We start from the raw sequence: 17,122 nt of genomic DNA, 5'->3' as shown, positions 1-17,122 counted from the left end.
GGGAAGACTGGAGTTTGGGTAGGGGGCTGCCGTTGTCTCCAGGGGGCTTGACTTATGTAGGCTGGAGATCACTTGTCATACCAGGAGAATGCCACGCCCCGCCTGGAGCTGGGCAACCCTCACCCCTCCCATCTGCCACTTTCCCACTGCAAAATGCGGCCATTTCTTGAGTCACTCAGCAGTGGCTTAGCAGACCTGAGCGCTCCCCTCCCCAAACATCTAGTTCTACTCGGAGGCCCACTCGGCTAACTAGGACTGTGTTCGTGTGTTCTCAGAGGGGGTCTTGACAAAAAAGAGTCCAGTTTTTTGAAAGTCACTCTTTCAAGCTGAACAATTTGGCAATGTAAATATATTCAGATTGTCACCCTCGCAACTGCATAAAAAGGCCACTGGGGACATGTTCAACAACCTGATGGAAAAAACGTAATTCTAGTCCTTATGGCCAGAACCAGAACACTGATTAGGTACTGGCTTTGCTTAGGATCCTCTGTGGGATATAACCTGGGATATAAGCTGGTGTGGTTGCACCCTTTGCAAGCATTTCGCTGACCCTCGTTCTTTATCCTATGGATAAAAACATGGACCTTGATCATCCTCCTTTATCTCATATTTCAGCCTTCTCACTCCAGACCCCCACTTTGGAATGGCTAGACCAGGGTGGGCTGGTTTCTACCAGGGCAGAAATTCTCAGCCCCGCCTATCCATTCGCAGAACCTTCACCCTCTGCTTGCTTCGGGCTGCTTCACACGATCATGTTAAGGGGGGAAAAAAGGAACCAGGAGAGTCACAATTCCCAAGATTTATATAGCACTTTCAAGTGTCTGTAGCACTTCTCATACATGATCTCAGCTGCCCTCACAACAATCCTGTAAGTCAGATCAGTATTACTATCCTCACATTACTGACAAGGGGATGAGATGCTTATGGAGTTTGTGGCTCGCTGCTCTCATGGCCCCCCTGAAACACAGGCGCACAAGTTCAGCCCTCTGGGTGGGACAAAAGGACTGTCAGGAGAAGACGGCCATCTTCTTCGCTGTGATGTCATAACGAAGCCAGGCAGACTTCCTTGGCCCATTGCACAAAGGCTGGTCTAGAGATCAACACAAGAGTTGCATCTCTGCTTGGCTCAGAGTTCATCTCTGCTCTGCAGCCCTTTGGACTGGACCCTGGACTCCGAGTGCTGTTTGCTCCTCTGGCTGGTGGATCTGGCCCTTCCCTTAGGAGCAGGAGGCTCGGGGCTGTGGCCAACTTCTGTATTTTCCTTGTTGTTCAAATGTGACTCTTCCTGTTCTGCCTCTTCCTGTTTCACCAGCTCTTCTGCCTGAGCCCGTTCCTGTAAACCAGTGACAGGGGTTGACTTGTGAGGAGAAAGGGGGAGAACAGCTCTGTGCTTCAGTATGGCTCAAAGCACACATTAATAATATTAATAACAATAACAGCATTCGATTTATATACCGCCCTTCAGGATGACTTAACACCCATTCAGAGCAGTTTACAAAGTATGTTATTATTATCCTCACAACAAAACACCGTGAGGTGGGTGGGGCTGAGAGAGCTCTGAGAGAGCTGTGACTAGCCCAAGGTCACCCAGCTGGCTTCAAGTGGAGGAGTGGGGAATCAAACCCGGTTCTCCAAATTAGAGTCCTGCTCTACTTTCCCAAAGCAGTAAGCACCATCAGCACTCCTGAAACCCAACCTGCTTTTATCGATGGCTGAGAACTCCGTTACAGTCTGCTTCATCATCCTTTCGGACAATGTTCCCTGGGTCCTCCTCGCCTTCCCCCTTGCTTCCCAATTCCTTGTTACCTGTTCCGAATGCTCCAGAGAGAGGGTGTACCAGAGGGCGATGGCACAGCGTCTCCCGTGGGTCACAGCCCACACGCCATGGGGGTTTTCTCCACCGGAGCTGAAGGCTACCAGCCTCCCACATTTCGGCCGTACCTGGGCCTACTCGAGAAAGGGGTGGGGGAAGAGAAATGATAAATCAACACTCCTCGTGCCATCTGCCCCGTTCATCCTCCATCCAGCAGGGGAACCATCTCTCTGGGGTCTAAAATACAGTAAGCAGTAAATAGGGAGTGGAGAAAGCTCCCCCGCCGCCACCACCACTCTGGAGCAAAGAGTTCTGCGCAGGTCTGGAGAAGGACAAACGGAAGGAAAAGGGATTGCAGAGAACTGGATGGGGAGAATTGCCAGGGAAGAAGGCGTTTAATGTTTGTCCTGGCCTGAAATTTGCAGCAAGTAGCTCTCTCAAGTGCAATGAACACTCGAAAACTAGAAACGTTTTAAAGTGCTCAGTGCTGTAATTTAGAAATGTATACAAAAAGTTCTACAACAGTCTCAGCAATAACACTATGTCAATAATATTCCATATCAGTATCTCAACAATATTGCATTTAAATGTCAACAGCATTCATAACGGTACAAGTGAGGAAGGTCCAGAAGTCCATACGTAGTACAGTCCATTTAGGGTTCCAATCAAGCACTATAAATTGCACTTGCCCGTTTCACTCCCAATACTCCAGTGTAGCTGGTGTCCGGGGTCAGCAGCCCAGCCCCCGGACTTGCTGGCAGACAGCGGCAGGGGGCAGCCGGGAGACAGCAGTTCAGCTGCTCTGTCTGGCAAACAGAGCCAAACCCTGCCTACTCCAGGGGGAAGGGGCAAAAGGCCAAAGCCTCAGAGGGCCGGAGGGAGCAGGGAGAAGCCAGCTAGTCCCACCCACCATGGGGGAGAAAGGGGGCTAAGCAGGCTAGAGGAAAAGGGCCAAGGCAAGGGGAACAGGGACACAGCAACAGCCCAGACAGAGCCCTTACCTTCCAAGGAGGAGAAGCAGCCACCACAGCCCAGAGCCACACCCTGGCTAGAGGACAGCAGCCTGGCTCAGGAGGTGCTAGGAGCCAAGCCCCTCCAGGTGGAGCTGCCACAGGCATTCTGGGGGAGGAGATGGGTAGCCCCTCCCAGCATCAATGAACAGGCAGCACAGAAGCTGGTCAGGGCAGCTCCTCGCGAGCAAGGCCAGACAGGCTCAGCAGCACAAAAGCTGGCCAGGGCAGCTCCTCGCGAGCAAGGCCAGGCAGGCTCAGCAGCACAGAAGCCGGCTGGGGCAGCTCCTCGTGAGCAAGGCCAAGGAGACCTCAGCTGGGGATGGCTCGCATTCAACCCCACCCTGCCAGCAAGGCAAGGAAGCCAAGAAGGGATTAGTGGTAGGAGGGAAACACCTGAGGGAAGGCACAGCTGGGCCAAGTCAGGAGAGGGAACAAGCCTAGAAGGAGGGCAGGGCGGGGAAAGGAAGCCCTATATAAGGTGGCTAGGAAGAGCTCTGAGGTGGTGGGTGTGAGTGAGGAGTGATGATGTGGAGTGAGAGCAGTAGGATGCAAGGGTGGTGGCTTGGAGGAGAGTTCTGGAAGGAGGAGATGAAGGAGGATGCAGAGGGTAAGCAGGCCAGGTTGAGCAGGCCAGCGAGTGGACTGAGAGGGAGTCTGGGTGAGGTATACCGCCCCTCCTTCCACAGAGCAGGGTCCTGCAGAGTCCCTGGCCCCCCTGTGACGTCAGGAGCAGACTGCCCAGTGCCACGCCCAGCGGCAGCTGCGGCAAGCCCTGACAGCTGGGTCGTAATTCAAGGCACCATAATTCACTCTTCCAGCCCTGTGTCTGTCAGATGACAACAGAAGTACATCTGACATGATGAATAGTCTGAAATTGTTTGTGTAATGCCCCTGACAAAGCACATGGGTGCGAAACAAACTATGCTAGCAGTTTGTCAGGCAAGTTTGAAACCGTGACTTTCCCGTGAAAACTGTTGTGCTGGAAGAGTGAATTATTTATTTATTCGATTTATATTCCACCCTCCCCACACTAGCAGGTTCAGGGCGGATTACAACCATATACAATTAAAACACATTAAATAACTGATACCAGGGCCGTTTCCACACGGCTTACCTTATTCTGCAAAATAGCGAAATCTCACGAGAAGACGCTGTTATTGCGTCTTCTTGCGAGATTTCGCTATTTTGCAGAATAAGGTAAGCCAGGTGGAAATGGTCCAGTTAAAACCATAAAACAGTCAAAGTTACAGTTAAAAATACATATATATATACATAATCATAATGGCACAGCAACCAACTGACCAACCTTCACCCATCTCTAGAGCATCATACTGGGGACTGTTTGCTAGATGGAGGTACTGCTAGTAGGGAGGGCATATTCTGCAATCTACTGGCCAGGGGGCTACGCCTGGATCACCCCCAGACTCTTAACTCTCGGAGCTGGTGTGAGCACCACCCAATCGAGTGCGGGAAGCCGGGGTCCTAAATTCACGTTTTCATGACTCAAGTACAGGATCTCCATCTTCGCGTGGTTTAACTTCAGCCGACTTTACGGCGCCTTGAATTACGACTCAGCTACACTGGAGTATTGGGAGTGAAACGGGCAAGTGCAATTTATAGTGCTTGATTGGAACCCTTAACGGACTGTACTACGTATGGACTTCTGGACCTTCCTCACTTGTACAATTATGAATGCTGTTGACATTTAAATGTAATATTGTTGAGATACTGATATGGAATATTATTGACATAGTGTTATTGCTGAGACTGTTGTAGAACTTTTTGTATACATTTCTAAATTACAGCACTGAGCACTTTAAAACGTTTCTAGTTTTCGAGTTCATTGTACTTGAGAGAGCTATTTGCTGCAATTTGGTTTTTGTTGCTCTTCTCACTTTAAGCCTCTGTATTTGGTGATTGGCCTGAAATTTGGCCAAATTTGCCTTTTGCTGTCCCATTTGAATCTACTGAGCTGTTGCTGACAGACTGTGCTGAACAGAAGAGCAGAATCTCAGCTCCAGCACAGCCTAGTGCCCTTCCCATGCCTCTGGGCCTGTCCTTAAACTCAGACTCACAGTGAGGGTCACAGCGTCCGTCTCAGTGAAGAAGAGGTTTCCTCCTTGGAAGTCATCATTCAGGTACAGGATTGCGCTGCAGAAAAGATGGGAGAACAGATAGGAACCCTTGACTTCCCACAACTCACAATGAGAGGAGGTGTCAATGCCAAGGTGATGGGGCACAGTTAAGGATGCCTCAGAGCACTGCAACCATGTGGTGTTTCCATACCCCTTATTACTACGGTAGCATCTGCCTGCCGTTACTGGGCATATCAGCGTCATAAGAATGCACAAAAAGTCCCAATGGATTGGACTGAGATCCATCTGGTCCAGCACTCCATTTCCAATCAGGTGCTTCTGGGAAGTTTCCAAGCAGAGTTCCCTGTCCACAGCACTCAACATTCAGAGGTAAACTTCCTCTGAACATGGAGGTTCCACTGGCGGTACATCTTCCTACCCTTCATGGATTTCTCCAATCCCCCTTTAAAGGCATTTAAACCAGTGGCCATCACTGTACCTTCTGGCAGTGAATATGCCGCATGGGTTGCAGCGCTCCGAAACAACCCAACTTGTACCACGTGTCACCTTGGCATTACCAAGGAAGACCAGAGCCACTATGTGGAGGCAAGCAATGGCCAACCACCTCTGTCAGTCTGGTTTTTTTGCCATCTTCTGGGCATGGAGCAGAGGTCACTGGGAGTGTGGAGGGGAGGCAGTTGTGAATTTCCTGCATTGTGCATGGGGTTGGACTAGATGACCCTGGAGGTCCCTTCCAACTCTAAGATCCTATGATCCTACCTTGAAAACCAAAGCATGGGTCACTGCAAGTCAGCTGCAACTTGAGGGCACTTTATACACATCAGCATCTTGGCGGGCAGAACATACAGGACAAACATGTTTTAAATAAATAAACAGAATAAAATATCCTCCTCCCCGTATGAGGAGAAGAGAAGAGTTGAAGAAGGTGGGACAGATCCTTTCCTGCTACTGTCCTGAGGTTGTCCCTCCATTGCAGGATCCTGGAGTTTGCCTGTTTAGCAAACCTTTGTGGGGCATGTAAAACTGTTGCTGTGGTTGCCTCCCTGGTGTTGAATGGTTTATTTGTTTTTATAGCGTTTCTCTTTAGTTAAGAGCTCAAAGCAGTTCACATCAATAATCAATTTGCATCCGTTAAAATGAACAAAATGTAATAAAAATGTAATAAAAATCCAATAAAGCCCAACAAAACAATCAGCATAATACAAATGACATAAAACCACACTAATTCCAGCCCTAGACTTTAAACCATACACATGAACGTAAGTATTACAGGGAATTATAGTATCCCACAAGTCAACTTCTTTGACTCAAGTCTGTCATTCCTCCCTCACTCTTCAATCCAAAAGTAATTCACTTGTAGAACTCCCTAACACAAAAGATGGTAATTATCACTAGCAGGGCTTATTTTTCTGTGGAAAGAGGTGGGGGAACTCTCAACCGAGGCAACTCCTGTGAGGTGGTAGAGCCCTGTTCACCACATGTGCGCGCGCACAGCGCGTGTGGACTCAGGACAGTGTGATGCGTCACTTCCAGGAAGTGACATCATCACCCAGGATGTGACTGCTCCGGGAATGCTCCCGTACTCCATGGGGGGGGGGGGGCAATTCGGCCATGATCACACCAAATTCAGCCTCGATTGGGCCAGCATAGACCCAGGCTACTGCCAGATGGGGGAGTGTTCCCTTGCCTGGAAGTGGCACGATCCGGGCGTTTTGGGCCCCAATACTGATTAAAACAGGCCCAATCTGGGCCAAAACAGGCTCAAAGCGGCCATTTTGGGCCTGTTTTGGCCTGTATTGGTCCCAAAATGGCCCATATCAGGTCAGTACCAGAAAGGGGAAGGTTCCCCCCTCGGGTACCTACCCAATCCTGGCAGTTTCGGCCCTGATCCCTACCGAAACTGGCCCCAAATGGACAAAAATGGCAATTTTGGGACCTGTTTTGGTCCCAATCATGGCCGAAACAGCCTGGATCAGGTTGGTGCCGGGCAAGGGAGGGTTCTACCACCTGGGACAGACCAGATCCGGGCCATTTTGGCCCCAATCAGGGCCAAAATGGGACCAAAATAGCTATTTGGGGCCCGTTTTGGGGACGAAACAGCAGGGATTGGGTTCGTGACGGGCGGGGGAGGGTTCCCCCACCCGGCACTGACCCAATCCAGGCAGTTTTGGTCCCGATCTGGGCCCAAAATTCCTTAAAATTGCCATTTTGGCCCATTCCAGCCCAGATTGGGGCTGAAATGGCCGGGATTGGGTCAGTGGCGGCAGAGGGTTCCCCCACCCGGCTATTTTGGGCCCACTTTGGCTGGGATCAGGGCCCAAATGGCCAGGATCAGGTCGGTGCCAGGCAGGGGAGGTTTCCACCACCTGGGATAGACCCAATCTGGGCCATATTGCCCCCAATCAGGGCTGAAATGGGCCCAAAATGGCTTAAAATGGCCCATTTGTGGTTGTTTCGGGGCCGAAACCCAGCACCGTCCCAATCTGGGCAGTTTTGACCCCAATCCAGGCCGTTTGGGCCCAAAATGGCTTAAAATTGCCATACTCACGTGGGTATTTTTAAGAGGTTACAGAACAACATTCCCGCTAAAATAAACCCCTGATCACTAGTTCAATAACAACAACAACAACATTCGATTTATATACCACCCTTCAGGATGACAACACCCACTCAGAGTATGTTATTATCCCAACAATAAAACACCCTGTGAGGTGGGTGGGACTCAGAGAGCTTCCAAGTGCCGTGACTAGCCCAAGGTCACCCAGCTGGCTTCAAGTGGAGGAGTGGGGAATCAAACCTGGCTCCCCAGATTAACCACTGCACCAAACTGATGTCAGCTTTAAAAGAGGTTAGGCAAAATTCTGGAGGATAACGTCAGTCAATATTAGCCAAGATGACAAGATGGAATCTCCTGTTCTGAATATCCGTGCTAAAGAAGACCGACAGTGGAAGGGTTCGGCCTCCGTGCCTTGCCCGTGGCTCTTCTGGAGGCATCTGCATGAAAATGGATGCACAACTTGATGCTCAGGCCATTCCGCTAGCCCAGCATGGCCTGTCTTATGTTCTGGGTTGCACTGAAGTGTGCTCCACAAAAGGCTTTAAAAAGGGCTTAGGCAGAGTTATGGCAGACAGCTGCATTGACGGCCACAGCCAGGGTGAGTGAAAGGAGCCTTCACATTCAGAGGCGGTAAAGAGCATTAGGGGGCGACATCAGGGAAGGCCTCGGCCTCCACGCCCCACTGTTAGCCGTCCAGAGTCACTGGCTGGCCACTGCATGGGGCAGGATGCAGGTCTGGTCCAGCAGAGCTCTTCGTATGTTCTTCTCATGTTCTCAGCGAGAGGAGCAATGCGAGAGGAGCAAGGAGGAACACGTTGTTGATGAAACGCTGGAAGACCACTGGCGCGTTACATAGGCCAAAGGGCATTACCAGGTACTCGAACTGGCCGTAACGAATCCCAAAAGCTGTCTTCCATTCATCCCCTGACCGTATCCGGATGAGGTTATATGCCCCCCGCAGGTCTAGTTTAGTGAACCGGGTTGCTCCTCGGAGCCGCTCTAAGAGGTCAGGGATCAGAGGTAGTGGGTAGCGGTCTCTGACTGTAATCTGGTTAAGGGCCTGGTAATCGTTGCATAACCGCAAGTCCCCTCCCTTCTTTTTGACAAACAGGACTGGTGCAGATGTCGGAGAGGCTGAGGGTCGGATAAACCCCCGCGCTAGGTTTTTTGCCAAAAAGTCCTTGAGGGCCACTCGTTCTGGCTCCGATAACGAGTACAGGCGTCCGTTGGGAAGGGATTTATCGGGAATCAGGTTGATGGCACAATCGTAGGGTCTGTGCGGAGGTAGTTGATCAGCCCCCTTCTCCTCGAACACGTCCGCGAACTCTGCATAGCGGGGTGGCAGCAGGGATCCCTGGACCTTGGCGTCGGCGCTGGTGAGCAGCTTCGGGAGGGGATCTGGCTTCCTGGTCGGGAACTGGACGACTTGGCGCTTCCAGTCGATGAGCGGGTTGCTGCCCCTGAGCCAGGTCAGCCCCAGCACTACCGAGAAGTGCGGCATGCAGACTACATCGAACTGGACGTGGTCCCGGTGGCCTTCCACAACTACCTCCACCAGCTCAGTCTCGTGGGTTACTGGCCCAGATTTCAGTAGCCGCCCGTCGATGGCCTCCACTAGGGCAGCAACGGGTTTTTCGTGCAACGGGATGTGGTGCTGATGGGCAAACTGCCGGTCCACACGCCGCCCATCTGGCAACTGGATTTCTAGGTGGAAGAGGAGGTGTCCCCCTCCGACGTCAAGGGCCCCATTGGTGTAAACCTCTCGCCCCGGTCCGCGTGGGTCGCCGCGAGCCGGGGCCGGGCTTTTGCTGCACATTCTGGGTGGCGCTTTTCCGGGCAGGCATTGGCATAGTGGCCAGCCCCGCCACAGTACAAGTAGAGCCGCTGGGTGCTTCACCTTGCTTTCTCTGCGGCCGTAAGACGGGGTTGGGCGCCGCCCAGCTGCATGGGCTCCTCCCCTTCCACCCCCGTTGGAGCAGCGGGGGCGGAGTAGGGGCCGGCGGGCACTGGCCGGGGCACCCCTCCCCGCTGGGCCCCTTCACTGCGTGCCTGTCTCCGGGCTTCCAGGCGCTGGTCAATGCGCTGGCACAGCACCACAAGGTTTTGAAGGGAACTGGGGCGTTCTGTTCGGGCCAGCTCGTCTGCAACCTCATCGGACAAGCCCTCCACGAACTGGTCCTGCAGTGCTGCCTCGTTCCACGCAACATCCTGAGCCAGTAGCTGGAATTCCGTCATGTAGGTGGCCACGGACCCCCGTCCCTGGCGGAGCCGTCGGATGCGCCGGTTGGCGCTCTCAGCCTTAACGGGGTTGGCAAAAGTTTGCTGGAGCCGCTCCACAAACCCAGTGTAGTCTTGCAGCAGCAGCGACGGTTCCAGGAGCAGAGGGGTGGACCATCTGGCCGCCTGGCCTTTCAAAAGACTCAGGATGAAGCCCACCTTGGTCTTATCATCAGGAAAGTCTCGGGGGCGCAGGCTGATGTACAGCTGGCACTGGGCTAGGAAGACAGGAAACTCCTCCACATTGCCCGCAAACTTTTCTGGCAGGCTCACCGGGCACTTGGGCGTGGCCGGTGGCGGTACTGCCGCAGCTTGCTGCTGAAGCTGTTGCTGAAGCTGAGCCACAGCATTGCTCAGTTGGGTTACTGTCTGCTGCAGCGTCTGGTTCTGAGCTACAAGTGCAACAGCTGTGGCTGCGTCCATGCTGCCAGTAGCTGCTGAGTTGTGGGTGGAAGCAACGTGTCGCGCACAGGGCTGGGCACAGCAGGCAGGAGGCTCACTGGTACTGCAGGGCTGAATACAGCAGGCAGGAGTTCAGGATTACCAGACAGCAAACCGGGGTCCAGGAGTCAGGCCAGGTGTCAGGATCAGGCTATCAGTCAGAGAGAGACAGGGGCAGGCAGAAGAGTAGTCAATAGGCAGGCCAAGGTCAAAGTCCAAGCAAGCAGCAGAGCAGGGTACACGAACGTCCAGGTAGCAGGGAGTGGCGAGCTGAGTTGCTTCCACGCTTCGGTCTTCCCAGCGTCTTCCTTTATTGCTGTCCTAATGAGGGGCAGCTGTTGCCTCTCCCTCGAACAGCCCAGCCCGGCGTTGTGCTAGTAGCCGGCCACTCCTCCGCCTTTCCAGGAACGCTGCCTTATCTCTAAGTTTCCTCCTTTCAGCTGGCCCCAGAGGCTCGGATTTCGCTCTTGCCCTGGGGGAGTCTTTGTCTCTTACAGCCTCTGTGGAGGTTTCTGGCTGTTCCTCGTCCCTGACAGTCTCTGCAGAAGCTCCAGGCTGTTCCTGCTGAATTCCCTCTGGAGCAGCAGCAGTAGTTTCTAGCTGCTCCTCCTCTCCCATAGCTTCTGCAGGGGCTTCCAACTCCAGAGGAGATCCTGCTGGCCCTTCCTGCTCATCTTCTGAGGAGGACTCTGCGGAGGACTCTGAGGCACTAGGTAAGGTGGCCAGTTGGGGCTGGGGCTGACTCATGACAATTGCCCCTGCTTTGTAAGCAGACTTGCTTCTGTTTTAAGGTGAGCTCTTTAAAAAATTGTGGAGACTTCCGGCTTGGGATCATGGTGGTCTGAAGTGATTCAGGGAGCTGGATCATCCGGGTTGCTGTTTTTGGGCTGGTGGGGTGCTTAGATTACTCACAGCCCCCCGATTTCAGGTAGAAGTCGGGCAAGGACGCTCATTGTCCCTAAGAGGGTGTGATCTCGGCAGATGGGGGGTTCTGAATTAAGGATTCTCCGTCTGCCTTGAGATCCCCTCCCAGAGGGGCGGCTAATATCTCTGCAGCAACCTTTTGGAGTCATTAAATTGACATAGGATCACTGTACCCAAGCTTCAGAAATGATTTTTAACCAGGACTGAACAAAAGAGACAGTGAGTACAACCCAAGAAGAGTTAGAGAAGTAAAGATCACTATCTCCCCTAATGGGCTTGATTTTTGCTCAAAGACTGAAATGTTTTAAAGTAAAGAGACAAACCCCAAAGCAAAGGACAGTAAAAGTGGTGGGGAGTGGAGAACTGTGAATTTAACGATTTAAAGAGCTTAAAAAGAGCAAAAGGAACTTTTTGTTTTGCATACTTGTGGTTTGGGAGATAATGACGCGAGGGGAAGAGTGTGGGAAGCGTCTGAAATATCGTGAGAAGTGGATTGCCTGTAATATAAACGAGTGGTGGCTAGAAGGGCAGGAAGTCGGCGGGAGCAGAGGAAGAGAAACAACGAGGGACAGAAGACCCAAAGAGGAAGCGGAAGCTGGACATCTTGAGTGTGGGAAGGGCAGATGACTTCATGTGAACGGTGTAACTGTGTAACAGGGAAAAGCGTCCGACATTGAAAAAACGGAGCGGAATATGCCATCTTGGATAGGGGAAAAGTGGAAGGCAACCATAGAGAGCACCATTGAGAAAAAACGCCCAACATTTTGACTACTGGAAAAAGATAAAGTTTTCCCTTCACATTTTTTTTATATCATTGGACAAGACTGATTTAATTAAAGTAAGAAATATAAAAAAGGCAAGACGGAATTGAGGAAGAGAGCCGACTCGTGGGGTCCTAAGGCAAGTCCAATGGTGGGGAAAAAAGATAAAGATTGGCAGGCAGCGACTGAAAATCTGGATAAAAAAATAACAGAAGGTAATAAGGAAACAAATGAAACCATACAAAAGATGCCAGAAATGGTTCAAGAATTGCAAAAGCAAGTGAACGACTCTCAGTTGAATTTAGTGAAAGAGATTAAAGAGGCAATAAAATCAGAGGTTGCAGAATTGGCAAAGAGTATTGATGAAATAAGAACGGAACTCCAAGCTACACAGCAGAAGGTACGAGGTGGATGTAAACGGACTTAATTCACCCTCAAAGAGAAAAGCAGTATTTCATTGGCTGGCTAAACAGAGATGTAATGTGATTTGTCTACAAGAAACTCATATACGAGAACAAGACATAAAATATTTACAGAATAAAAAGTTAGGGAAACAATTTGTGGCAACAACTAAGCAAAAGAAGAGAGGGATTGAACTCTATATTAAAGAAGAAGAGAATAAATGAAGATCTTTTGAGCAGTTAATGCTAATATGGAGGTTCTTAAGAAAGAGACTAAAAACTTTATACAACATAATGTGGATCAAGGAGTGGCAATTCATAAAGTATGGGATGCATACAAAGCTGTGATTCGAGGAGTGCTTATGGACTTAAATGCCAGAGATAAGAAAAATAAAGAGTTGAAGTTGAAAGAAATTCAAGAAAAAATCAAGCTAAAAGAACAGCAATTAAAGAAAAGACCGGGCAAAAAGAAGTTACAACAAGAAATTAAAATATTGCAGGAACAAATAAGAGCAATGGAGAATAAAGAAGTGGAATGGGAATTAAAAAGGATGAAACAAAAAGCATTTGAAGGAGCCAACAAACCAGGGAAATATTTGGCTTGGCAACTGAAGAAGAAAAGGGAGAAGCAAACAATCAGTAAGATTGTGGAAGATGGGAAGGAGTTGTTTGATCAAAATTCAATTGAGAGGGCATTTTTTAAATATTATGCAAGGTTATATCAGAAGAAATCAATTGATAAAAGGTCAATAGAAGAGTATTTTCGAAAGCTGAGTTTACCAACGGTGCCCAAGAAACTGAGAGAGAAATTAAATGCTGAAATAACAGCACTGGAAATTTTGGAAGTGATACAAGATACAAAAGTGGGGAAGGCACCAGGACCGGATGGGCTTACAGCTAAATTTTATAAAGTAATGGCAGAGGACTTGAAGCAGCTGATGCAGAAAGCGATGAATGCAATTTTGGAAGGCCATGATTTGCCGGAGACATGGAATGAAGCTAATATTACATTAATACCAAAGGAAGCACAAGATTTGACTAATGTGAAAAATTATAGACCGATATCTTTAACAAATAATGATTATAAGATTTTTGCAAAAATATTGGCTGAGAGGTTGAAGATCTGGCTGGTAGAGTTTGTAGGGGAGGAGCAGGCAGGTTTTTTTTACCAGATAGACAGATAAAAGACAATCTGAGGATGGTATTGAATGCAGTAGAATATTATGATAAAAACCCAGGAAAACAAGTTGGTTTTTTCTTTGTGGATGCTGAAAAAGCGTTTGACAATTTAAATTGGGATTTTATGTTTGCAATGATGGAAAAAGTGCAGATGGGCAAGATGTTCATTCAAGCAGTAAAGATGATATATAAAAACCAATCTGCAGCTATAGTTGTTAACCGGGACATAACGAAAAAATTGGAGATAAGAAAGGGAACGAGACAAGGATGCCCACTCTCTCCATTGTTATTTGTAATGGTATTGGAAATTTTACTTAGACAAATATGTGAAGACAATGAAATTAAAGGTATGAAGATTAAAGAGTATACATATAAGGTGAGGGCCTTTGCAGATGAAGTGATGGTGATAGTGGAAGATCCGCTCCAGAATATGCCAAGACTGCTGGGGAAGATAAAAGAATTTGGAGAGTTGGCAGAATTCTATATAAATAGAAAGAAATCTAAACTGCTTTGCAAGAATATGTCTAAACAACAACAGCAAGAGTTAATGAAGATAACGGATTGTGAAGTGGTTCATAAAACAAGGTACCTAGGTATTGAGTTGACTGCAAAAAATATTGATTTATTCAAGAATAATTATGAAAAGTTATGGCAGCAAATAGATAAAGATATGATGGTTTGGAATAGGTTAAATTTGTCATGGTTGGGTCGCATTGCCGCAATTAAGATGAATGTTCTACCAAGGATAATGTTTTTAATGCAGACAATTCCAATAGTGAAAGACAATAAGCAATTTGAAAAATGGCAAAGGAAAATGTTAACATTTGTGTGGGCAGGGAAAAAGCCTAGAGTTAAGATGAAGGTGTTATATGATGCAAAGGAGAGAGGTGGACTACAGCTACCAAATCTGAAATTATATTATGAAGCCATATGCTTGGTTTGGGTGAGGGACTGGATGCTGTTGGAAAACCATAAACTATTGACATTGGAAGGGTACAATAAAACCTTTGGATGGCATGCATATCTATGGTATGAAAAGACTATGGCGGATTCGATGTTTTTGCACCATTTTGTGAGGCAAAGTCTATTTGCTGTATGGACTAAATATAAGAGATATTTGAATGAAAAAACACCAATGTGGATTGTACCAGCAGAGGTTGTCAATCCAAGGACTGAATATGAAGGAGAGGAGTGGACGACATATCAGAATATTCTTAGAGTGGACAAGGATTTATATAGTATTAAAAACAATGAAGAATTGCCATTTCGATATGGTTGGTTTCAATACATGCAGATAAAAGATCTGTATGATTCTGATCGGAGGAAAGCAGGTTTAAGGGCAGAAAACTCAGAGCTGGAACAGTGTTTACTTCAAGGGGGGAAAATTGATATCTAAAGTGTATAAAATTTTGTTGAAATGGTTTACAGAAGACGAGATAGTTAAGGTTCAAATGGTAAAATGGACAATAAATTGCAATAAGGATATATTGATGGAAGCTTGGGAGAAATTGTGGAAGAATACTATAAAGATGTCAACATGTACCACGATAAGAAAAAATGTGTATAAAATGATTTATAGATGGTATCTTACACCAAAAAAGTTAGCTAAGGGAAATAGTCAGATGTCAGATAAATGTTGGAAATGTGGGAAACATGAAGGTTCTTTTTACCACATGTGGTGGATGTGTGAAAAAGCTAAACAGTTCTGGGGGGAAATAGTAGACGCTATGTCAGATATATTACAGAAAAATGTTGTTAAAAACCCAGAATTGTTATTGTTATGTATGAACCTTGAAGAATTTGATAAAATGGACAGGATAATGGTGTTTTATATGATTACGGCGGCTAGGATATTATATGCACAGTTGTGGAAGACAAAGGAGATACCATCGGTGGAAGACTGGATCTTGAAGACATTGAAGTTGGCGGAAATGGACAAACTTGCGAGGAAACTACGAGAAGAAGTTGCGGAAGAATATATAGTAAGTTGGGAGAAATTTAAGAATTATATGGAGAAAAAGTGGGACATTAAAGGGAAGGTGTGGTCTTTGGATATTTTTTAAGGGGAGGATAGTGCTCTTTTACTTTAACCGAATATAGAGATAGAAATTTTAATATTATATTGGAAAAGAATAATATAGTTTGTGATAATATACCATGTTATAGTGATGTATTTGGTTATACTACATTAGATTATAATGTAAAACAGGATTTATAGGGTAGGATCATATGATATACCAGATTATGATATATTGTAGGACATTATAATAAACGCCTAATTTAAGTTGTAAGAGGAAAAAATGAGACAATATATCTTAAAGTAAAAGTGAAAATAACAGCAATTTTGAATGTTATAGACATGGTATAGTAGATATATAGTATTTTGGACATAGAATATTATAGATTATATTATTATAGATTATGTTATTATAGACAGTGTATATGTGGGGTAATAGAATATATGATTTATTACTAGAATATACTAGATATTATATAGTATTAAATATATGGTACATATTGTTAGAATATATTATATGTTATTAGATAACTATGTTATATAGGATTTTGGTTGGTTAAGGATTATATACTAAAAAGTAATAATGCAAATTAGATGAAGGGAATGGAAAACTGTCGGAAGTCAATGGAAAAGGGGGGGAAAGGGTGGGGGATATTATTATATGGGGGAGACAAAATATTGTGTTGTATGTGTGAATTGATATAATGACCCATCCAATAAAACAAAGTTTAAAAAAAAATTGTGGAGATTATAAGGACTAGGCAGATCCGTAGAGCAAATCTACTGTTTGGCACAAATCTTCCTCCCCAAACTTCCGCATCACTTTTGCAGCTCTTTTTAAAATGCTTCTAAGATTTTTTCTAAAAAGCAAATTTGACGGATTAATGTGTAAATGAATAAATGAATGTGGTACTTATTCATGACACCTGTCTGCACACTCACCTGTAATCTCTGTAGATGTAAGCAGGGGGCTCCTTCCAACACGTGTTTCCTTCTGGGTCCAAGAGACAGTTGTCTGCGTGGACGGGGTGACTGAGGTCCATGCGACCTTCCTGTTCCCCTACACAGAGACCCACAAAAGCCAACAGCGCCATGTTGCAGACTTCCACAAGTCACAAGAAATGCTTCTACACACGCACACCCCTCATTCTCCCCCACTCCTCTGCTCAGAATGAAAAGTGAAGCTCTTTTGCCTGAAAAGGTGCACAGGCAGAACAGATTTTGCAGCCAGCAGCAGCTGTTAGGGACCAGATACCAGAACATCATCTGTGTAATACATACCCTTTTATTAGGACTGACCAAATTAGCACAAAACACTGAGCAAGCTTTTGAGCTCACTAGAGCTCATCCCCCGGCTGGATGTCTCAGAATCAAGAATGAGAGAAGGGTAGAAGACAGAACTCCCAGGTCACAATATTAAGGTCCTGTCTTGCAGGCCTCCTTTGTGAGAGGCCATCCAGCAGGTAGCGTCTTCACTATCTTGTTGTCAACTCTACGTCTCAGCAACAAAGTGCACAAGCTGGTTGCCTGCTGGCATCTCAGAGAGGATGACAGCAAGATCTGTCCTCAAGATCACAGCCTGCGAGTTCTGCCTTCTGCTCTTCTATCTTTTCAAGTCTCGTAACACCCTGCCTGGTGGAGAG

General features: G+C 47.3%; 1 protein-coding gene across 1 annotated transcript in view; it reads right to left on the bottom strand.

Moving 5' to 3' along the window:
* Window positions 1–784: 784 nt before the first annotated feature.
* P3H3 (prolyl 3-hydroxylase 3) overlaps window positions 785–17,122 on the bottom strand; it is a 40,435-nt gene continuing 24,097 nt past the window's right edge. Inside the window, exons 12-15 of the mRNA XM_055002869.1 lie at window positions 16,422–16,539; window positions 4,902–4,977; window positions 1,807–1,947; window positions 785–1,333 (exon numbers count right to left, since the gene is read on the bottom strand). Of these exons, the coding sequence (XP_054858844.1) occupies window positions 1,127–1,333; window positions 1,807–1,947; window positions 4,902–4,977; window positions 16,422–16,539 (542 nt within the window). The 3' untranslated portion in view covers window positions 785–1,126. The remainder of the gene's footprint in view (window positions 1,334–1,806; window positions 1,948–4,901; window positions 4,978–16,421; window positions 16,540–17,122) is intronic.

This window comes from Eublepharis macularius, chromosome 18 (assembly GCF_028583425.1).
Source record: "Eublepharis macularius isolate TG4126 chromosome 18, MPM_Emac_v1.0, whole genome shotgun sequence".
Taxonomy (NCBI): domain Eukaryota; kingdom Metazoa; phylum Chordata; class Lepidosauria; order Squamata; family Eublepharidae; genus Eublepharis; species Eublepharis macularius.
The sequence above is the reverse complement of the archived record's forward strand: the minus strand, read 5'-3'. Positions and strand labels throughout refer to the sequence as shown.